Here is a 25388-nt window from a genome sequence, read left to right on the forward strand (position 1 = left end):
GTACAGGAGTTGGGAGGTCATGTTGCGGCTGTACAGGACATTGGTTAGGCCACTGTTGGAATATTGCGTGCAATTCTGGTCTCCTTCCTATCGGAAAGATGTTGTGAAACTTGAAAGGGCTCAGAAAAGATTTACAAGGATGTTGCCAGGATTGGAGGATTTGAGCTATAGGGAGAGGCTGAACAGGCTGGAGCGTCGGAGTCTGAGGGGTGACCTTATCGAGGTTTACAAAATTATGAGGGATATGGATAGGATAAATAAACAAAGTCTTTTCCCTGGGACTAGGGAGTCCAGAAGAAGGCATAGGTTTATGGTGAGAGGGGAAAGATATAAAAGAGGCCTAAGGGGCAACTTTTTCACGCAGAGGGTGGTATGTGTATGGAATGAGCTGCCAGAGGATGTGGTGGAGGCTGGTACAATTGCAGCATTTAAGAGGCATTTGGATGGGTATATGAATAGGAAGGGTTTGGAGGGATATGGGCCGGGTGCTGGCAGGTGGGACTAGATTGGGTTGGGATATCTGGTCGGTGTGGACAGGTTGGACCGAAGGGTCTGGTTCCATGCTGTACATCTCTATGACTCTAAAACAACAACGTTCTAAATGGCTCCTAATCAGGTCACTATGACATGTGTGGGGAGGGGTCAATGCAGCAGAGAACCACCTAACAAAGAGAAAACATCAAAAAGAAAATCTCTATGCATGTACTGGAAATCTCTTTCTACTAGCTGCCTTCCACTTACTTTTCTCCTTTTGAAGAAGGAATAAAACGCTTTCATAAACACCAAAAGGTCAAATTTTCAACCAGAGAAATAAAAAGAGCTTCACAAAATTCTTGTGACAATAGCAAAGACCTGATAAGGAATGTAAATCAAGAAAAGCAACTCATTGAGTCCTGTGGTCCAGACTGGTGTTTTCCTGATCATTGTTTCTCTTGTCCCGCTATTAATATACATGTCATGTCCGTCACTGTTTATAGATTTGCGAAGAGGGAAATTTAAGAAAGGATAGAGTGTTAAGTTGCAGAGTCATAACTTAGCATTTCACATTGGCAAATTGCGATTGGTTAATTTGTTTATAACAAAGTTATTTTCTTGTTAAGTCGAGAAATCTGACGGGTGTTTTCTTTTAACCCAAGTTTGTTTCCACTGCACTACCCAAATTAGTCGTGACAACATGCAAATAATGCTCACTGTGTTATGCATCATTTATCTTCTGCCATCTAGAACATTAGAACAGATATTTACTAAATCTAAGTAAAATTTTGAAGAAAGATAAACAATATAAGATTGATAAAACTAATAACAATGTCCTATTGGATCGTGTTCCAACAAGTTTAAGTTCAATAAGAATACTAACTCACCCGGACATCAGTGGCATCACCATGTCTGATGTTCATGACCCAGGTTGAGGGCTCATTATTGCTCTCAAAATAATGGAAGACCTTCAACACTCGTTCCATGGCACCAGGAGATCGTTCCATACTCAAACGGGACTTGGCTCCTGAACCTGCTGTGTGATTCAAGTTCGGGTCAAGGTAACCAGCTGCCATGCTTCTACTGGATGCTATGTGTCGTTCATATTCTATGGAGATAAAAATTAAAAGTTAGAGGCAAAAATCTATAGCAAAGTAGACACATGTTCTGACATGAAGAAAAATCAAACTCATACTAAATGTTGGAACAAAATGTGAAAGTGTACATCAGAGTAAAGGCTGAATACCTATTAGTGTTCCAAAATGTTCATCATCACAAACATCCCATTGCATAAATATTTCACACAAACCTTGTGCCAATTGTGAGTTGTAACAAAATGAACCAAAACCAAAATTACAACTTAGATTTCAGAGCTAAAAGAAATGTAGTTTATCTAATGTAAAAACAAAAATCACTGCAGAAACTCAGGATAGTTCTGAAGAAATGTCACCTCAGAATTTGAAGCAAGAACTGATTTTTCTCTCTCCTCTGATGCTGTCAGACCTACTGAGTTTCCCCAGCAGTTTCTGTTTTTAATTTAGATCTTCACGGCAGCAACTGCATCTTTTACTTTTATTTAAGTTTTTTCCGTGCTTTCTTATATAATCTATCGGTGATTGTCTCACTGGTGGTTGTTTCAACTAATTCAGTTGTGGATTCAAACCCCCAGTGTCAAGCTTTGAACGCATAATTTAAGTGCAGTGTGGTATGGAGAAGTGTTGTTTTTCAAATAAGATGTCAAAGCAAGATTCCATATGCTCACACAGGGGTTCATAAGAAAATTCTTAACATTAGTCAAAGTAAAGCAGCATTCTCTCAACGTGCCAAACAAATTTATTACCTGACGCCACTAAAAACAAATTATCTGGTCATTTAGTACTGCCTTCTGTTGGACTTTGCTATATGCAAGTGGCTCTAATATAGGCAATTACAACAGCCGTGTGAGTTACGAACTATGTGATTAACTACATAGCCTCTCGGTCTCCTGAGGTAGTGAAAAACACAAAATAAAACCATAATTAAATTTTACTTTCTTCTCTTTGTTCTTTACATTATGCCAATTGAGTGCTTCTAGCACTTCGTTTAATTTCAGATCTTCAGCAACTGCAGTTTTGTGCTTTTTTGTTTTCTATATTTCAAATCCTGTGAAGCCAAAGGTTAATCCAAGCTGAACTGAGATGACTAATGCATGGTGCATCACTTGGTTAAGGATCAATCATAGCATTACTAGCCAGTTTTATTCTACAGTTAGCCCACCAACTCCCTCACATCTGCTTTCAGTTAGAATTCTCAATCTTATGACTGTGCCTAGTTGGTGGTCATTAAAAAAGGTATTGCTAATATTAAATGTTTAAAGGCCAAATTATTTATTAAAATCATGAATAAATTATAGCTAAAACAACAATTAAACTTTTCCTGTTAGAATTATTTGAAAGGCAGATTTCATTTTCTAGACATTCAGTTCATTATTAAAAACTGGACTTACACAGCATTCATGACAATCAAGGCCCCCCCCCCCCAAAGACTTTAAAGCTAATAGTATTACTTTTGTGAAGTAGAAACCTCAGTATTCAAACTGTGCACGTTAAGCTCTCATAAACAATAATGTGATCATGACCAGAGAATCTGTTTTATGTTGTTTTGATCTCAGCATAAATATCGACTAGGACACCTGGGATAACTCCCGCTTTTTTTATTACTTGTAAAAAAAGACATACTTTGTTGAAGTTCTTGTCTCGAAATATGAATGGAAATGGAAACATTTATGATGTATGAGAAGAGGCAAATGAGTCCGATTTGTAGAAACATTGCCACTGTCAATGTACCAGTTGAATGATAACTGACAGTTAACTGACAAGCTATGGAAATTTTGATCCAGGCAGGTTGACTCAAATTGGTCAACGCATTACCCTCATAATGAACCAGAGAATCACTGTCACCTGCTTTGCCGTGTAAAAACAGCCATAATGCGTTAACATGTTCTTTCAGTCTGCAAAGAATAGTTCCTGTGTATGTAGATTCTGGTACTTGCAACAGTGCAAGCTCGAATAACAAGCTTAAATTAGTTGTCAGAATAATCATCAGGACACACTGAAATAATCACCAAGAATGGCCTGAACATGGAAGCATATCTCGTGTTGGACATTGTGTTTGAGTTCTGTAAATACGTGTTACTTAGGAATGGTCAGTGCTCCCTCTGGTGCAAACTTGCAGTTATATGTTGTTTGATACAATCCACCAGACCTTGGGTGGTACAGCCAAAGCAGCTAGCATCACATCAACATAATTTTATTTACTGCATTATTCGTTGTGTGGTAGGCCACCTTTTTGGATTGATAGCAACATCCTGCTCACTTTGGACGCCATTCATACAATCATAGACAGAGATGTACAGCATGGAAACAGACTGTTAAGTCCAACTCGTTCATGCTGACCAGATATCCTAAATTAATCTAGTCCCATTTGCCAGTATTTGGTCCATATCACTCTAAACGCTTCCCATTCAGGTACCCATCCACATGCCTTTTAAATTTGTAATCATACCTGCTTCCACCACCTCCTTGAGCAGCTTGTTCCATACACTCACTGACCTCTACAAAAAGTTGCCCTTGGGTCCCTTTTAAATCTTTCCCCTCTCACCTTCAACCTCTGCCCTCTAGTTTTAGACTCACTCCACTTTCCTGGGGAAAGGACCTTGGCTGTTCACCCTATCCATGCCCCTCATGATTTTATAAACCTCTATAAGGTCACCCTTCAGCATCTGATGCTCCAGAAAAAATAGCCTCAGCCTATTTAGTCTCTCCCTGTACCTCAAATCTCCAACCCTGGCAACATCTTTGTAAATCTTTTCAAGGTTCATAATATCTTTCCTATAGCAGGGACACCAGAATTGAATGCAGTATTCCAAAAGTGACTTCACCAATATCCTGTACAGCAGCAACATGACTTCCCAGCTCCTAAACTCAATACACTGACCAATAAAGGCAAGGGTACCAAATGCCTTCTTCACCGTCCTGTCTACCTGTGACTTTACACTCAAAGAATTATGAACCTGCAACCCAACGTCTTTGTGTTTGGCCACACTCCCAATAGCACTTCCCACACTCTCTAAGACTTATAGTGTATAAGTCCTGCCCTGATTTGTCTTCACAAAATGCAACATCTCACGTGTATCTAAATTAAAGTCTACCTGCCACTCCTCAGCCCATCGCCCCATCTGATCAAGATCCTGTTTTACTGAGATAACCTTTTTCACTGTCCACTACAGCACCAACTTTGCTGTCATCTGCTAACTTACCAACCATACCTCCTGTACTCACACCCAATTCATTTTTGTAAATGACAAAAGACAGTGGAACCAGCACCAACCCTTACAGCACACTGTTGGTCACAGGCCTCCAGTCCGAAAAGTAACTTTGCACCACCACCCTGTCTCCTAAATTCAAACCAAATTTATATCGAAATGACTAGCTCTCTCTGGATTCCATGTGACCTAAACTTGCTAACTAGTGTTCCATGCGGAACCATGTTGAATGCCTTACTATACATAGTCAGACAGCTGATGATAATGAGGGAATGGAGTATGCATGAGCAATCCATACATCAAACACCTATCACAGGGCTATTACGCAAACTACATCTTAAATATTTAAATAATGTCATATAACATGGGTGAAAGATCAATACTTTATAACAAATATTTGGGATAATGCTTTCCACAACCAGTCATCTCTCTCTAATGAGTTAGCAACCCTGTTGTCTGCCTTACCTGACTTTATCCAATTCTATATATGTTACTGTTTACAAAATAAAAATCTTTGCCTTCATATTGACTTTACTTTGTATATTTATTACTGTACGCTAACCTTTCTGTAATGTCATAATTACTTGTGCTGACACAAAAGGTTATTCCTATACAATTTTTTTTCCAGGATTATCAAAGAACTAATATTAATCAGGTATTCAAATTGTATTTGTGTAGGATTTAAGATATGAAAACAAGCACAGCAATTACAGACTCTTAGTTACTACAAAGAGTATCAGACAGCAGAACTTCCAAATAATTAGCAAAAAGCATTGGTCAACAAATGTGCTTTAAGAATACAACCACTACAGTGAATGCAGAGAACTGATTCTACACATTCGTGCATTTCTGTACACATAGCAAAGTCCAGATGGGTTGCAGGAAGCATCTTTCAGAAAACAAGAAAATGAAGAATTCAGCATTGCATTACTCTGGAATCTCAAATCTTTCACCAGACTTTTGGCTATGGTGCTGATATCAGGCCTTAAACACAGCCACATAATTAATCCAAACTCTATTTTTTCCCAACATTACTGCAATTTTCCTCCCTTCAAGTATTCGATTTCTCCTTCAAAAGTTGCAAGTGAATCTGCTTCCACTGCCCTTTCAGACAATAACTTTTAAACCATCATGCAACAATTTCTTTTCTCTCCAATTCACAGAATAGCACAACACCAAAAGTCATTCAGACAATCAAGTCTGTACGAACTCTTACAGAGAGTAATCCAATTAGTTAACACCCTCTCCTTGCTCTTTCTGCAATTTTTATCCTTTTCCAAGTGTATATCCAGCTTGCTCTGAAGGATACCACGGGATCCATCAATCTGTCAGGCAGTGCATTCTAAATTGTGAATGAGAGTTCCAAAACTGTTTTTTCCACACGCTGGATTTTTCACTGATTATTTAAATCCTTGCCCTCTGGCTGTTGAAAACAATTGCCTTTTAATTATTCTATCTACACGCCTCAGAATTTTCAACAACATCAATAAATTCAGTTTATCTTCACTTCTATGAGATTAGCCCAAGCTTCTCCAGTCTCTCCCTGAAGCCATTCTAGCAACTGTTTTCTGCCGGTTGTAAAGCATTCACATTCTTCCCAATGCATACTGCCTAAATTGCATTCAAAACCCCAGCTGGAGAAAAAAAGTGTTTAATGACAGTTTCAGCTAAATTTCCTGTCACTTTTACAATTTTGCCTCTATCTATAAACAGCAGACACCATTTATTTTAATCAACTGATTTATTCACTTGGTCACTTCTGCCCCTCAAATCTGTTCAAGCACTCACTTAAAAGATGCACCATGTACCGCAAATAATCTTTGCACCATAAAACATAGGCCATTCAATGAGACACTGGTGGATTTGATAATCCTCAATTACAATTTGTTGCCTTTTCCTTATAACCTTCAACTCCTTCCCGATTAAAAATCTGTTTATCTCAGCCTGACACAACCTGAACAACCGTCTGTAGTAAATAATTTCACATATGCACTATTCTCTAAAAGAAAAAAATCTTCCTCATCTCTGACTTAAAAGGGCAACCAATTATTCTGAGATTATGCTCCTAATCCACAACTCTGACTGGCCCAACATACTCAACCATGCCTCATGAGACTGTCCCTCTGTACCTGTGATCAACCTAGTTAACCCTCTCTGGACTACTTCCATTTGCCAATATATCTGTCCATTAGACAGTGCACCCAAAACTGTTCATGGTATTCCAACTGTGGTCTAACTAGTTTTAGCAACATTTCCCTATTTTTATATTCCATCTTTTTGAAAAAAGGGATCACTTTCCATTCACCTTCTCTATTACTTACTTTTTGGTTTTTGAGAGTTATGTATGAAGACTTCCAAACCCCTCAGCTCTGTAGCTTTCTACAGTCTTTCTCTATTTAAATAATTTTGACCTACTTTCTTCGCCCTGCCAAAATGCGTAAATGTACATTTTCTAACATTACATGCTATCTGCTAAGTTTTTGCCAACTTGCTTCATCCTTATATATCCCTCTGTAGACTGAAGTATCATCCTCAACTCTTGCCTCAGAAATTTAGAAAATAGGAGCACATGTACGCCGTTCAGCTCTTCAAGACATTCAAAATGATTACGGCTCATCATCCAACTCAGTACACAATTTCAGCTTTCTCCCCATATACTTTGATCTCGAAGGAATATATTTAACTCCTTAATGAAAAACATTCAATGATTTGGCCTAATTCCCTATCTGCAGCAGAGACCTCCACATGCTTACAAGTTTCTGGGTGAAGAAATTGCTCCCCATCTCAGTCCAAAAGGCCTTAAACTTTGACCCCTAGTTCAGGACTCCCTGATCATCACATTCTTGCTGAGTATTTTCTTTCTAGTCCAATAGAATTTTGTAGGTTTCTTGAAAATCCCACCTCATTCTCTTGGCACTTCCAGCTGAAGATTGTGTCAAATGCTTCAGCCTTATCATTTGCACTGATATGCTGGGCTCTTCCATCATTAAGGATGGTGATAATACAGGAGTTCCACCTTCAGTGAGCTGTTTAATTGTCCACCACCTTTCAATAATGGATGTGGTAGATCTGCAGAACTTAGATCTGATCATTGTGGGATGGCTTAGCTCTATCACTTGCTGCTGTTATTTGGCATGCAAGTAGTCCTAATTGGTAGCTTCACCAAGTTAACATCTCATTTTTAGGTATGTCGGGTACTGCTCCTAGCATCGCTTTCCTGCACTTTTCATTGAACCAAGGTTGATGTGCTAGCTTAATGGAAACAGCAGAGTGGGGGATATGCCGGCCGTGACGTTATAGATTGTGCTGGAGTACAATTCCGCTACTGTTGATGATCCACTGCATCTCATGGATGCCCGAGTTGCGAGATCCATTTGAAGTCTGTTCCATGTAGCATGGTGATAGTGCCACACAACATGACGGAGCATATTCTTAATGTGAATGCGGAATCTCCACAATGACTGTGCAGTGGTTGCTCTTACAAAAACTGTCAGAGAGAGATGCATCTGCAGCTTCTCATTGGCTCCCTCACCATTTGCCGCTGACGCAGTCTAGCAACTCCATCAATAAAGCTGCTGCTCAGCCACTCTTGGTGGTGGACATTGAAATCTCTAACCCTGAGAATATTCTGCACAATTGCCACCTCCCTCCTTCCTCCAGGTGTTATTCAACATGGAGGAGTACTGAGTCATCAACCAAGGGAGGATGGTACGTGATAATCAGCAGATATCCTTGCCTATGTTTAACCTGAAGCTTGAGACCTCATGGTGTCTGGACTCCCAAGTCAACAACGTCTCGACTGTATACCAGTGTGCCATGACCTCTGCTGGGTCTGTCCTGCTGGTGGGACAGGACATATCCAGGAATAGTGATGGTAATGTCTGGGGCACAGTCATACTAAAAAGAATCATACCTTACAGACAACATCAGGTTGTTGCTTAAATAGTCTGTGAGATAGCTCTCCCAACTTTACCAGTAGTCCGCACATTAGTAAGAAGGACTTTGCAGGGCCAACAGATCTGTTTCGACCATTGTCTTTTCCAGTGCTTAGATTAATGCCAAGCAGTCCGTCCAGTTTAATTTCTTTGTTGAGATTTCATAGCCATTTATACAATGGAATACAACATAGAACACAGAAGAGGAGATGACAAGTGAAATGATATTACTGTGGGTCTGGAGTCACATGAGGCCAGACTAGGTGAGGATGGCAAATTTCCTTCCCTGAAGAACATTAGTGAGCCATTAGGGTTTTTCTGTCAATTAACAATGGTTTCATGGTCATCAGTAGATTCTTAATTCCAGATTATTAAAAATATTTGGTTTGAAATTTGAATTCAAGTCCCCAGAACATTGGCTGAGCTGCTGGATGAATAGTCTAGTGACAATACCACTCTATTATCACTGTCCTAGTCATGCGTTCGCTCCGTAGCTACTTTCTTGGATGCATCCCATCAACTCTAGGAGACGTATCAGTCTTTCGCTCCATTAGTTTTCCTAGCATTTTTCTCCAGAGATTGTTATTGTAATTATTTCCTCTCCTCCTTATACCTCCTGAACATTTAGTATGCTCTTAAACGTCTTCTGCTGTGAAGATTTATGCAAAGCATTTATTAATTCATCTTCCATTTCCTGGTTTCTCATTATTATTTCCACAGCCTTATTCTCTAAGAAGCTTATGTTAACTTTGTTTCTTTCTTCATTTGTATACATTTAAAGAAGCTCTTGCTGTCCATCTTAATATTACTTACTAATTTATCCTCAGTTTATTTTTTCTGTGTTGTTATAAATATGTGGGTGTACCTTTAAGAGAGTTAAAAGCAGCAGAACTACTGGACACAAACCAAGTGTTTTCAAGAAGTAACAATGTAACACTAGGTCAAACATCTCTATTAGCTTGTTACCTGAAGACAAAAACAAATTCGAATTCAACCAGTTTAAATTACACCCCGAAAAAATATAGCAATTTCCAATCAAGTTTGAGTAAAGTATCTTGACGATCTTAAAAGCCGACGATACAATCCGATGCTCTGGGGTATAAGACCGGGAGGAAATTAAACAATTGAGAGGAGAACTGCCAATCCTAACATGTACCATACTGCTTGAAATGAACATCTGACTTAAAAGTACCTTTTTGAACAATAACCTGTAAAACAAATTCCTAACAAGGGGAAAAGACGACACAAGAAGATCCGAAGACAAGAAACTACAGTAGCCTGGTTTTGAGATAAGAAGTGTTGTTTTGTAAATCTTAATTGGGAGTTTTATCAGTAGAAGAAAGGTAGAAGATAGATTAGAAAAAGAAATTGTAAATAGTGGTTAGTTACTTACTCTCTGTTATACTTTAAGAAATAAAAGTTGTTATTTTTTATTTTTCTTAGTTCTTGGCCACTCAAACTTTTACAGGATGCATCTCTTCTGTGTTGCTGGTTTTAAATTAAGCAGGCGGGTTTATTCAGTGTCAAAACACTGGTAATTTGTTTTTAGCCATCTTTTGTTGGTTTTTAAAATGTTCCCAATCCTCTGGCACACCACCAGCGCTCACCACATTTTATTTCTTTTTTCCTTTCAATTTGATGCTAAACTTTACTTCCCTGGTGGACCATGGCTGGATTATCCATTTCACAGAAACCTTCCTTCACATTGAGCTAAAATCTTTCTTGTGAGCCATTAAGAACTGTTTTCTTAAACAGTGACCATTTTTAACTATCTTTATGGATAAATTATTTTCTCAGTATGGTCCAGCTTGCACTGCCCTCATTCCTTTGTAATTATTTTCATTCAAGCTCAGCACAGGAGTTTCTAAGCCAAGCTTCCCACACTCAAGCTGAATGCTAAATTCTACCATACTGTGGTCACTGTTTCTAGTGAATCTTTTGCTACGATACCATTTATCAAACCCAAATCATTTCACATTGCCACATCCAAAACAGCCTAATCCTAGAATAGTGTTCTAGAATTTAAACTATGAATCCTTCGCCAAGGCCATCTCTGCCAGTCTGGTTACCCCAATCGACATGAAGGTTGAAGTCACCCATGATTAATACACTGCCTTTTTTGTACATCTTTAATATCTCAATGCCTTCTCAGTCCTACTGGATTGTAATTGCTAGGGAGTCTACAGATTACTCTTCCCAGTGTTTTCTTCCCCTTTTTATTTTTTATTTCCACCAAAATGGATTCTAGATCTTGTAATCCAGGATCAATTCTTACTATCATACTTATTCTATCCCATACTAAACAATGTTAGCCCAGTACCCTTTTATATTGCTTGACCCTTTGAAAGCCACTTACTCCTGAATATTTAGTTCCCTGATTTGATTTCCTTGTAATCATGTTTCTACAATGGCTATAACATCATTTTTGTTCAAATAGTTTGTTTCAAACCTTATGTGCATTCAAATAAAACATTTGCCCACCTTGATCCTATTTGTTGCTGTTTTGCTATTTCCACCACACAGACTACAGCTACTCAAGACGACAGATCACTACCACCTCCTCAAGGTATGTGAGGAATGGTCAAGAATGCCCACAACCATGAAACTAAATAATTTACATCATTTTTATCATCTTTTGAATTACTTCCTACCATTTTGTGTTAAAATTTCATCTTGAATCCTCCTTTCACTTGTTTAAGTCTTCCTAGTGACGTACTATACTTACAGATTTTGTGTCAACTACAAATTCATCTTTGAAATTATGCTCTACTTACCCAAGGAGGAGAAAGTAAGGGCTGCAGATCAGAGTCGAGAGTGTGGTGCTGGAAAAGCACAGCAGGTCAGGCACCATCCAAGGAGTAGGAGAATCAATGTTTCGGGCATAAGCCCTTCATCAGGAATGATTCCTGATGAAGGGCTTATGCCCAAAACGTTGATTCTCCTGCTCCTTGGATGGTGCCTGACCTGCTGTGCTTTTCCAACACCATACTCTCGACTCTACATACCAAATTCCAGGTATATAACAAAAGGAGTCACATCCCTGACTATTGGAGATCACTGTAAATTTCTCTCATACTGATACTTTCGAGAGAGAGAGAGAGAGAGAGAGAGAGAGAGAGAGAGAGAGAGAGAGAGAGAGAGAGAGAGAGAGAGAGAGAGAGAGAGAAAATGGCAACAGACCCTTCGGGCCAACCTGTCCATGCCGGCCAGATATCCCAACCCAATCTAGTCCCTCCAAACCCTTCCTATTCATATACCCATCTAAATGCCTTTTAAATGTTGCAATTGTACCAGCCTTCACCACTTCCTTTGGCAGCTCATTCCATACACATACCACCCTCAGCATGAAAATGTTGGCCCTTAGGTACCTTTTATATCTTTCCCCTCTCACCCTAAACCTATGCCCTCTGGTTCTGGACTCTCTCACCCCAGGGAAAAGACTTTGTCTATTTATCCTATCCATGCCCCTCATAATTTTGTAAACCTCTATAAAGGTCACAACTCCTGTACTCAATACTCTGACCAATAAAAGAAAGCATACAAATGCCTTCTTCACTATCCTATCTACCTGCGACTCCACATGCAAGGAGCAATGAACTTGCACTCCAAGGTCTTTTTGTTCAGCAACACACCCTAGGACCTTACCATTAAGTGTATAAGTCCTTCTAAGATTTGCTTTCCCAAAATGCAGCACCTCGAATTTATCTGAATTAAACTCCATCTGCCACTTCTCAGCCCATTGGCCCATCTGATCAAGATCCTGTTGTAATCCAAGGTAACCTTCTTTGCTGTCCACTACACCTTCAATTTTGGTGTCATCTGCAAGCTTACTAACTTGACCTTTTATCCTTGCATCCAAATTATTTATATAAATGACAAAAAGTAGAGGACCCAGCACTGATCCTTGTGGTACTCCACTGGTCACAGGCCTCCAGTCTGAAAAAGAGGAAACTGTTCTCTCAAAAAGTTGTTAATCTTTGAATTTTTTTTTCCTCAGAATGGTAAACTATGGGACATCAATTATATTCAAGGTTGAATTAGAAATATTTTTTAATCTATAAAGTGTAATGGGAGGAAGAGCAGACTGGAAAGTGGAGTTGAAGCCACTCATGATCTGATTGAATAGCAAAGCAGGACCCAGGATCCAAACAGCATACTCCTGCTCCCATTTCTTAAGCTCTTTCATCCTTATATTCATCAATCACTACTCTTTGCTTTCTATGCTTAGCCTAATTTTCTTACCAAACTGCACTATCCCTTTAATCCATTTTTTTCAGCCTTGCTAACAAGTCTATGATTTTATATTTTAATGAAACACTTTGGAAAGTCTACATACACAAAATCAACCTGATAGGTTTCCTCAACTTTCTTCATTACTTCAAAGAATGCAATCAAGTTAGCAAAATGCAACTTACCTTACTCAGCGGTTTGCTAAATTGGCTGGTTGATTGGTTTGTGATATAGAGTGACAGCAACAGCACAGGTTCAATTTCTGTGTAGTTGAGGTCACCATGAAGGACCCTCCTTCTTAACCTGAGACATGATGACCCCCAGGTTAAATCATCACTAGTAATCCATCTTTCATGAGAAAGCAGCCCTATACCCCTCAGGAACGACAGAAACTTGATCTTAATCATCACAAAATCATTAATTAATCCATGTTTTTACAAAAGACAGTTAATTTGGGGCTAGATTATTTCCAAAACAACAATCCAGTTAAGCCACTCATACAAACCCCAAGATTGCTCCTTCTAATCAGTCTATCATTAAAGAAAAACATTACTTCAAACCCGAAGTTATTCATCTATACCAAATGAATGCCAGCGTCTCGCCTCCCCTGAACCCATAAAATGATTTGAATACCTTAGATTATAAAATCTCTAAGTTGACGCACTACAAATTCTTTACTTGATGAGTTTAATCATTCAATAATCTCTAGACAGAATACTAGCCTTTGCTTTGCAGGGGTAATTAATCTTTAAATATTAAAGTTGTCAAAAATCATCACCTTCTACCCACTAAATAACTGAGGCATTACCATGGAGAAAAGAATGGGGGACAATATTTTCCCTGAGCTTAAAGTCTTGAACATGCTTTCATTTGCAAGTTCCCTGCTGGAAACAACATGCATTGATACGCAAAGATAAATGAGCCATGTTATGAGCTTGACTAATTATTTAAAATAGTTAGCACACTCAGAAGTGTTCAGCGACTTTGGAATCAAATAAAGATATCAAATGGACTATTTCCCTGGCATCACACCAGCACTAATATGCAGGATTCATGCCAGTAGTATTTTCCCTTAACAGGATGCTGCCCTCAGTTTAAAAATTACTTTCTGCCTGTTACAAAATTGAACCTCACTATATGAATTTCGGTGCCAGCATGATGTCAGGTACAGTGGCTGTATGTCCCAAAAATTGGTTATCAAATCCAACAGCATGTTCCTTTGACTGTTCATTGTAGGCAGACTACAGACTCTACTCAAGCAGCCGTGCTTGCAAAACACAAAAAATGTTGAGTATAATTCTGTAATTTTTATGTTTGTTTGATTGCTATTTTTTAATCAATATTAAAATTAATCATCTGGCAGTCTTTCAGTCAATACTCTCTCTCTATTATCTACAGAGAGGGGGTACCCTGGAAGATATGGAAAGATTTTTATGGAGTCTGGAATCAAGAATTGGGAATAGAAATCTTGTTGGAAGTATGGGAGGATATCTGGGAGAACGTGAAAAAAATTTCAATTTGCAATAAAGTGCAGGCTATGCAACTAAAGATTCTCCATAGGGCCCATTCAACCCCAGAACGACTAGCAACATTTAAGAAAGGAGTATCCCCAAGGTGTTCTAAATGCAAACAGACACCGGTACTTTCACACACTGCTTATGGTCATGCCAATAGATCTGTAGATCCTGGGGTGTCATAGCTAATGCGTTGGAGAGGATCTTGGGAATGGAAGTTAAGGCCGATCTGGTATCCATCCTTCTGGGACAGCCAAATCTGCCTTCGCTAGATGAGCACGGGAAGAAGCTATTCAACATTGTCATGTATTGTGCAAGGAAGAACTTTCTAATGATCTGGATCTCGGAAAACTCCCCGGGTCTTATGGGATGGCGTAAGTTAGTGATGCAGCCCGTCTCCTTGGACTTTCATCCAAATATGGTGCACCAGAAAACGGAACTATTTTATAAGACGTGGCAGCCTTTCTTGAACCACATAGACATGGACTTAGGGCCTGTGTGTAGTCATGAAGGCTAGATTTGGCTGCCCGGGGGTCCAGAAGGAGGAAGCCTGAATAAATAAATAAATACGGGTATATTAGCTGATGCTCCCGTTTGTGGGAGCCTCTGAGGGACAGCAAGTATGTAAGTTAAATTACATTGTTAGTTTAGTTCAATTCATGTTAATTTAATTTAATTTAATTTATGTTTAATTATTTATTGAATTGCAATCTGGGAAGATTGTTCTGTATCTCTGTGATAGTTTTGGTTTGTTCTGTAGAGTAGTCGACAGTTTATTCTTATTGTTGTTGTACCATAAGATTGCTGTATTATCTTTTGTACTTTGATAATTTAGTTAAAAAAAAAGCTTTCAATAAAAAAATTAATCCTCTAGCACATTACACATACCAATAATTGTCACTAACAGCAACTGCAGCAAGGGTGACTGTGCATTGGTACTTCACACACTGCATCATAATAAACCAATGAAAATACATGCTTTCCTCAGTTAATGATGCATATAATTACATATTAGACAGATATAGAGCACCCAGAACAGACCAACTCATTTATATGTGGCCTTATTCCCCTCTTCAGTCTAGTTTCTCAACCTTACCAGTCCTTTCTCAGTCATGACTTCGCAGGGGTGGCAAGGTGGCTGAGTGGTTAGCACTGCTGCCTCACAGCACCATGGACCCAGGTTTAATTCCATCCTCAGGCAATTATCTCTTGTGGGATTTCCACATTCTCCCAGCGTCTGCGTGGGTTTCCTCTGGATGCTCAGGTTTCCTCTCACAATCCAAAGATGTGCAGGTTAGGTCAATTGTCCATGCTAAATTGTCCATAGTATCAAGGATGCGTAAATTAGATGGATTAGCCACTGGAAACTCAGGGGTAGGATAAGGCAATGAGACTGGGTGGGATGCGCTTGGAGGGTCAATGTGTACTTGTTGGGCTGAGTAGCCTGTTGCCACACTGTAGGGACTGTATGACATAAAAACATGTTCATGCTATTAGCCGCAAAAATAGTTCACGTGACAGCAAGTTGCGAATCTCACTACGCTTGTTTAACAAAACTCAGTTTATTACTGAATGGCATCAATGGCATGCATAATTAAATCAACTAAGACTTTATAACACTAGAATGGAAATTTCTTGAAAGAAAACATAACTGGAATGGAGGGGCTCTTGCAGGACAATGGTAGTATTCCTACTTCTGAGCTATAAAGTCCAGTTTCCAGTCCCACCTGTGCTGGAAATGTGTCAGAACACATATAAACAGGTTAATACAAAATGCTTACAACTAGCATGGACTGTAACAGAACCAAAAAAAAAATTTTACGTTTCAAATTTCAAGAATAAATCTCTCAGACCCAGCTCAGAAAAAAACTATTTGGCCTATAGAGTCAGTGCCAACCTATCATCACTACTCCCAACATCCAGCATTTGGCCCATAGCCTTGAATGTAATGATATTTCATGCAATCAGCCAAGTACTCTTCAAAAGGTTTAAAGATTTCCAGCCTCTACTGAGGCATTTCCCAGACATTCCCACCACCTGCTGGGTGAAAAAACATTTCTCAAATTCCATCTAAACGTACCTTTAGCCTTATAAAGTATGCCCACTGGTTATTGACCTTTCAATAAGGGAACAACAGATTCCTAACCATCATGTCCATGCACCTCAATCTTATACACCTCTAACAGATCCCCATTCAGTCTTCTCTGAGCCAAGGAAAACAACTCAAAACACATCCAGCCTCTCTTCATTTTTAAACTGTTCCATCCCAGGTAATATCTTTTTGTACCTCCTCTGTACCGCATCCAGTGCAATCACAGCCTTCCTAAGCTGTGGTGACAAGAACAGCACACAGTACTCAATCTGTGGCCTAAGAAATGTTTTACAGCTCCAACATAACCTTTCTACTGTTATAATCCATGACTACAATGCCTTCTTAATTACCTTATTAATTTGTCCTGTCATTTTCAGAAATCTGTGGACAAAAACCCTGAAATCCCTCCATTCCTCGGATCTTTCTGGTGTCCTGCCATTTATTAAATGCTCCTGAGTTTTGGGTTAGTCAGCTCAATTGGTTGGACGGTTAGTTTGTGACGCAGAGTGATGCCAAAAACATGAGTTCCCAAATTGCTGAAATTACTATGGAGGTCCCAACTTCTCAAAAACACTACTCACCTGAGGTATGGTGATCCTCAGATCAAACTGAACACCATTCACCTCTCTCTCTTGCGTGAGAGAGCAGCCCTATGACCTCCTGGTACCATGACAATTTTACTTTTACACCACGGAGTTTAGAACAGCACAAACATCATACTGACAGTTAATAAAATATTCCTTTATCAAACGGTTAATATTTTGACATCTATCCTTAATAGATGAGCAAGTTAGATACGTTGTGATTTGCTTGGAATTATCATGCAACAGCATCAAAACCTTTACATCCAAAGGTAATTATATGTATATTAGAAGCACAATAGGAGCAGACAATACCAAGCAGCTGTTCAGCTCTCCTTATAAAATACCACAACACTATCTGAATAAAACAATTCATTGCTTTGTGTTTTCCAGTGAAGAATAGTGAACATCACTGCCACATTTGAGATTTTAGGAGGTGTTTGAAAGAGACGAAAACACCAGCTGTAAATTTCCAAATCTTCATATGTTGAAAGCATTCTGAGCAAAGAGAAGTATAGTATGCAAGCTCCTTCACTGCTGAACACAAAATAATGGACTAAGCTAGGAGTCTTGATCCTTAATTCAGATTCAATCGGTTAGGCCTTTAGTGGAAGAAACTAAAGGAACAAAAATATGCTTCCATGTGTTCCAGGAAAAGTAATGCCATAAGCCTGGCAGCAGCTGATTCATCTGAAAAACTTCACAACATTTGCACCACCCCTTCCCCCATCCTGTGGGGTGTGGTAGCTAAAAATATATTTTAAAAAGAACCGGTACAAAACATTGTCGGAATGACAATTTTACTTCGCTCAAGTTACAGCTGAATAACTATAAAATTCTACATATACCTTTGAACATATACCTTAACTAGCCAATTCCTTTTCTTAAATTGACCGATACAATAATGAAAATCTTGTTAATTGCTACCTTCTGCCACAAGATGTTGTGCTTCTATATCATTTCTTGTTTGAGAACCCCAGCAAATACATGGTATGTAGGATTCAACTGGGGAAGTAGGATTCTTCTCCACAACAAACATAGATAAAATTTAGAATAATTCACTTTTTACAATAAATAAAAACGCCACTCAGCTTCTTTCTTTTCGAGTTACATTCTCACAGTCAAGCTACTCATAAACCAGCCTAACATGAATCATTGTAACCTGGAGCTTTTTAAACAACGTCATAAGTAGTGTACTTCCTAGTTGTAACACCGTCTGCATGTTTCACCATGATTTTACAAAGTGGCAGCATTGCACATCCCACAGAGACCGCCTCCAGACTGTGAAGGCATACTATTGAACTAGTATTAGATTGCACAGTGACTATTTGAAAATCTGATTGGCTCAATTTGCAATAAAACAAATAGACATACAGGAACTCTTGCCAAATACTATTCAATGAGGTGGGGCATCACAGATTAGAATGCGAAAGTATCAACTTTCTTAAGACTCTCAAAGCATAGAGGGTAATTTGTTTTAGTATGGGATAGTTCTCAAATAAAAAAAGGACTTCTCATCAGTACCTCAGCTTTTACACTGAAAAGGACCAAAAAGATTTGCAAACAGTTCTCGAATGGAATGGAATCAATGGCATTTAATTGCTGACTCCTTTAAATATTTACTTAATTAATCCTTGTACATTTTCACATTATTTAACCATGTAGTGTCTCTGAAACAGTTTACATCACATCAGTTTATTTAAGCTTGAAATTACATGCACTAGTTCTAGAGTTTGTGGCGATCTTCACTAGCGCTTAATTTACCTAATTTTGTGAAAAAAAACAAGATAGAAATTTAAAACAAAAAAGCAAATTAGAAATGCTGGAATTTTTATATTTGTCTGGATTAATTGTGCTACTCACAAATTTATACTTTTACAATTGTTTTTCTGCTTTTATTCACAGGATCACTTCTGTAACCTTCATTTCCATGTGTTACCTGCTGAACTTATGGTCGGAGCACTGTTTCCCTTCTGGCAAAGGTTCAGTTTGGAAAATACATTTCAGTAGACAGTGAAACTAAATCATGTGGTGTCAAATATGTACACAATTTAAAAAAAGGCAATAGGTAACTGCATGCAAAATCAGAAACAGCTGGTCGGTGTGACTAACATCTGAGGTACAATATGTAATCACGGCAAAATATCTTGTGCTGTGGACTTGTTTGACTATAGCTTGAAGGTTCAAATTCCAATTGACACAATCAACTCATTTTGAACTTTCTTGCTCAGATAAAGGTCCATGATGATGTTTGGATCAATACAGAGCTTAAAATAAACAGTTTTTGATCTGTTTTTTTTCCTAAACAGATACTCATTAAAATTTTACTTTAAAAAGGAAAACATATTTACCAGTGAAGGAGAATTCAAGCAAGTATTATATATTATAGAGTAACTAATAAATAATGGAGAGCTTACAGTAATTTCCAGCTTAGCAAAGATGCAGGACTTGTGGAGGAAAGAATCATAAGATTTGTAATATATAGTCATATGTTTAGAAACAAAATAAATACAGTGGCTCAGTGGTTACAATGCTGCCTCACAGCACTAGGGACCCGGGTTCGATTCCAGCCTTGTGTGACTGACTGTATGCAGTTTGCACGTTCTCCCCGTGCCTGCGGGGGTTTCTGCGGGTGCTCTGGTTTCCTCCCACAGTCCAAAGATATGCAGGTTAGGTGGACTGGCTATGATAAACTACTCCATAGTGTCCAGGGATGTGTAGGTTAGCCGGGATAGCCATGCTAAATGTGGGGTTATGGAGAGAGGGGTGGGATGCCTTCGGAGGTTTGGTGCAGACCCTGGTGTAGGACCTCTATGAAATATAAAATAAAAATATAAACTGTTGGAAAAGCACACCAATATCCAGAAAGGGAGAATAAAAGTATTTAAAATTTAGCTTCATGCTTTTGTTGTGGACCAGACAAGACCAAATCACCTCAAATATATTAAGCAGATTGCCTTTAAAGTGAGGGTCTAGGCTATTACAAAGTACTGTGTTCCAGATGTAATTCAATTTGTCAAACTACTTGGCTTAAAGCAAAACATGCTTTATCCAGATACCCAGTTAAAATATAAACAAAAGGAAGAAGAATTGGTATAACTTCAACTCTTTGAAAACCTAACGGAATAATAGATTATTTAACTATTAAACAGTAACTGTTCCTGAACCGTTGGCAGAGGCCATTCGTGGGGATCTCAATATATCAGCTCCAGAAGTGGGGTCAAAATTACATAAGATCTCGCTGTATGCAGATAATGTTCAAATTTTCTTGACAAATCCAGTAGTCTCAGTGCCTTGCCTGATATAATGCATTCACGCGTTTGCACTTTTTCAGGGTATAAGATTAATTTTGCTAAATCAGAGGCTATGCCTATGGGGTGGTCTTACGAAAGAGTTGGCTCTTGAGAGTGACTTTAGATTCCCATTTAGGTGGTCACAGGGGGGTTTTGTGTATTTGCGCATATTCATTACTCCAGTTCTGGATTGGCTGTTCAAAGCCAATTTTACTCAATTATTTGAAAAAATTAAACAAGATCTCCAAAGATGGGAGGCACTTCCAGTCTGATGGTTGGGTCGGATAGTGCTTATTAAGATGAATATTCTCCCTCGTTTGCTATACCCTATACGGATGCTCCCCCTGATTTTCAATAAATAAACACTCAGGAGACTGAACAGTTGGTTCAGCTCCTTTATCTGGCACCGTAAACAGCCCCGCATTAAATTAGCCAAACTGCAGTTGCCTCACAGATGGGGGAGGGGGGAAGTAGATCTTCCGGACATTAAAAATTACTAATTAAGCTCGCTTTTGACCCACGTAAGTGATTGGGTTTGTGGGGACCCTTTTTCAATATGGCTAGATATCGAAGCCTCCCAGGCAAGGTGCCCCCTTACCAGTTTGCTGTTTTAGGACAAGATGAGGACAGTTAGGGAATATTGCCATAACCCAATAGTCATCAATACTGTTAAAGCATGGAGGGCAATTCGACAGAGGGAAGGTAATATTGGTAAAACATCTTTGTTTACACCTTTAGTGGGTATGCCGAGTTTTCAACCAGGTTTGATAGATTCAGGATTTAAACATTGGGCAGCTAGGGGTATACCTTGCATGAGTGATTTATTTGAGGGAGATGTAATGATGTCCTTCTATCAGTTAGTATGGAAGTACGAGTTACCTCATAGAGACCTCTTTCGTTTTTTTCAAGTTAGGGATTTTATTCAAAAAAGGACCACACTTTTGACTGATCCCTACAAATCTGACATAGAAAGAGGGGTACTAAGGGCTAAGAGTACACTCTCTGTCAGTACTCTATATCACCAATTGGGGTTGCCAACTCAGATGAGTCTGATCGACTCTGCAAGATGTGGGAAAGAGAGCTGGGTGTTGAAGTTTCTTCAGAGGCATGGGAGGATATTTGGGAGAATGCAAGGAAGATATCAATTTGCAATAGGACCCATGCTTTACAGTTGAAGATTCTCCACAGGGTCCACTTAGCCCCAGACAGTTTGTCAAAATTTAAACCAGGGGTATCTTCAGCATGCCCCAAGTGCAAGGTCTGTACGGGTACTCTTACCCATTGTCTTTGGTCTTGTGACAGGCTTCAAACATATTGGAGTGCTGTGATGGGTGCAATGGAGAGGATTTTAGGGGTGGAGAAGGACCCTATTTCGCTCCTTTTGGGCCTACCCATTGTATTTCCTACAGACTCGCATAAGGAAAAACTTTTCAATATTCTTACATTCTGTGCAAGGAATATCTTGCTAGGTTGGATATCAGAAAACCCCCCCAGGCCTGTCGGGTTGGCAGAAGATTGTTATGGAGCATATTCCCCAGCATTTTCTCACAAATATGGTACACCACAAAACTGAGAATTTTTAAAAGGCATGGCAACCCTTTTTGAAATACCTGGACACAGATTTATCTGCCACACTAACAAGGGCTTTTATATAGCCGTAATGATTGTGTTTCATGAGTCCAAGATCCAGGGAGGAGGAACTGTGAATGTATGAGTGTTTTGTTTGGCTGGGCTGAGTTATTACTATTTATTTGTTTGTTGTTAGGTATTTATTTAGTTAGTTAAATGGCTAGTTTAGGTTTTTTTTTAATTTTATACTTCTCTATATATGTTCATACATTCGTATAGGAGGCTGGTTTGGGGAATGTTTTTTATTATTTGGGTTTAGTTTTGTACTATTTTTGTACTGTTTTGAATTGCATTGTTTTGTATTTGTTGGAACATTTAAAAATCTATTTTTTCTTAATAAAAATATATTATAAAAAAAACAGTAACTGCTCCAATATAGTAACATCCCATAAACACATCCTTGGCAAAGGCAAAGTCAGTACAACAGGTTGTCTCGCATGTAATTCTGGCAGCAGAAAGAGAACCCATGCTTTTAACACAACAGAGAGAGATGTAGCAGTTTCCACAGCCAATTTCAAAATTCGACCAAATACTGAAAGCTAGACTAAAACCCTGAGTCCACTCAGTCATGCTGTTTCTACTCCAACTTTTTTTAAAAACCCAAGGTTTGGAGGAGACAGCTTAACACCAATGGTTTAATACCTCTCTTCAAAAACAAATCAGGACAAAATACACCTCTTAAAGCCATAGTATAATCATACATTGTGCACTAAATGTTAAGCTTCAGAGACCAAGAGAAAACCAAGAGAAAAATCAATCAACAAATAAAATTAAAACTCACCATTTCTTACCACAATTGCTGCTTCAACATAACGCATCCACTGATTTATACTGCAAAATGAGAAATGCTTGCAATCACTTTTGCCTGGGACGCAGCAAATGCAGCAGCCTGTATGATATCAACTGAGTCAGAGATCCATTAAATCTGCAATCCTAGCTCGCACTGATATCCCAAAAGTGTGAACAATACTATGCCAACATCACTGCTATTAGATTTTTTTTTGATTTAGATTACATTACAGTGTGGAAACAGGCCCTTCGGCCCAACAAGTCCACACCGACCCGCCGAAGCGCAACCCACCCATACCCCTACATTTACCCCTTACCTGACACTACGGGCAATTTAGTATGGCCAATTTAGCTGACCTGCACATCTTTGGACTGTGGGAGGAAACCAGAGCACCCGGAGGAAACCCACGCAGACAAAGGGAGAACGTGCAAACTCCACACAGTCAGTCGCCTGAGGTGGGAATTGAACCCGGGTCTCTGGCGCTGTGAGGCAGCAGTGCTAACCACTGTGCCACCGTGCCGCCCACATGCTACGCTGCATGGAGTCAATGAATCCAGTCATCTGGATTTCAGTACTGAATTCTATTCAATAAATTGCTGTGTTTCATATTAGCTTAATCAGATGTAGAAGCCTAATGTGGATGCGTTCTGAGCCCTGACTCAACATCTTCCATGTTTATGGTATGCATCTGTTCTACATGCAGTATTTTTAAACATGACAGCCTGCTTTCACAGTCACAAACAAAAAGTTAGTACTTGCTAGTGACTTTAAAGAAGCTGCCCACTATTACAATCTCCAGAAAGATGGAAAACTTTCAAATAAAAACCCGAATTTCCAGCTAGGATCTGAAGCAATGACAGACCAAGATTTCACATTTTAAAGTTTTGCTGTAATAAATATATTTTAAAAACAAATACAGGACGTCTAAACACTATTGCCTGTTTGTAGACAACCTATACTTTAAACTACAGGAAAAGGATTCCTCATTTAACTTTTAACAGAACAGAAAATATACTGCTATGGTTATATATTTCATTGCCACATATACACTTCATTCCTAGGTATCAGGCTAAAATTCTCATCTCCCAAAGGCTTGCTTCTTTTTCACTTTCTTAGCTGGGTACTTATAATTGCAGTACTGAACTTCACTGTAAAAATTATGATGCAGCTTTACTCTTCTTGCTCAAGCAGGGTGAAGCTTCCAATATCCTATAACTCCTTACAAATTCAGTGTCCAATCAGAATGATGCTTCTCACCCATATTCTACATGAATAATAGAGTCAACATTTTCTCTGCTTCGTGCAGTCTTTTGCACTCCACCTCTCAAGGTGGCTGCACACCATACAAATCAAAACTGCTGTTGCCTTTGATCTTCAGATGGATTTTAGATGGATGCCTACCATTTGATCTTAAAAATGGCTTCCACTATCCTCTTCCCCATGGCAACAGCTTTGTAACAACCGGTACCCAGTTATCATTGGCCTAACTCACTTGTACTCAATCAGATTCCAGAACAGGTCACATTACTCCATTTATTTTCCTTAAATTAAAGCTACAGTTCCAAAATATAATGTAATTGTAACACCACAAAGATCCCACAATTTAAGCTCATCTTTCCAAACTTTAGTTTAACGTCAGTGACAAGTCAAAAGGCTACTTCATGCATCCAACTAACTGCAACTATGATGTCAAGCATAAGCCCTGTTACAGTAACAACACAATAGAATAGAGTCTAAAGGAAAAAATAACGGGAGCATGTTCAAAGGTATTCCAATCATATTGGAACATGATAATCTACATTTAGAATGAAAAAATCTGATGGGTGAAAGGTAGCACGGATGAGGAGTTCATAGAATACTTCAAGATAGTTTCTTAGAAGAGCATACTCTGGAGCCAACTGTTTATTGCAAGAGAGATGAATACAAAAGCAGTGAGGTTATATTTTGATTTTACGGACCTTTGATCATGGGGAGAATGATAACCCTCAAGGTTGAACCCACTGATAATACTGAAAATGTAAAGGCTAAAATTCAGGACAAGGAAGATATTCTCCTGATCAGTAATGGGACTGATTATTACTGGAAAACAATTAAGAGGTTGCCATACACTCTTCGGCGACAACATGCAAAAGGAATCAACTTTGCACTTCGTTTTGAGACTGTGTGGTGGTGCCAGGAAGAGAAAGACAATGTCCTACACCACACCAAAGAAGAACCAGCATAAGAGAAAGTAAAGCTTGCTGTCCTTAAAAATAGAGATGTCGGATCCAAGATGGCGGCGACCCAGTAAGACTGAGTCTATAGTGCTCCTCCCAAGACTTGGGCACAGTGGGTCACCTACCCCCTACCAAGCTCACCAAATCATTTATAAATCATTTATAATAGTTTAGTAACTCAATTAGTTGTGTAACATTACATTTAAGCAACTTTATCCTAAGTTAAAATGACTAAAGGGAAAGGAGCCCGAGGCTCTCAGCAAGCAGGAACCCCTCCCCCACACTCTCCAGCTGCAGCAGAGGCGTCCACAGCCGCCCCGGGGAACTTACC

General features: G+C 39.0%; 1 protein-coding gene across 17 annotated transcripts in view; it reads right to left on the reverse strand.

Annotated features, from left to right (window-relative positions):
- The window catches only part of ptk2aa (protein tyrosine kinase 2aa), a 414515-nt gene that overhangs the window by 263920 nt on the left and 125207 nt on the right, over nt 1-25388 (reverse strand). For 16 of the 17 annotated variants that reach the window (XM_043687800.1, XM_043687797.1, XM_043687812.1 and 13 more), the window contains one exon: nt 1362-1582. In XM_043687800.1, the coding sequence (XP_043543735.1) occupies nt 1362-1582 (221 nt within the window). Of the gene's footprint in view, nt 1-1361; nt 1583-18056; nt 18225-25388 lie in introns of those variants that run through there. The other variant, XM_043687798.1, reaches the window with a different exon arrangement.

Source organism: Chiloscyllium plagiosum, chromosome 4 (assembly GCF_004010195.1).
Source record: "Chiloscyllium plagiosum isolate BGI_BamShark_2017 chromosome 4, ASM401019v2, whole genome shotgun sequence".
Classification (NCBI taxonomy): Eukaryota; Metazoa; Chordata; class Chondrichthyes; order Orectolobiformes; family Hemiscylliidae; genus Chiloscyllium; species Chiloscyllium plagiosum.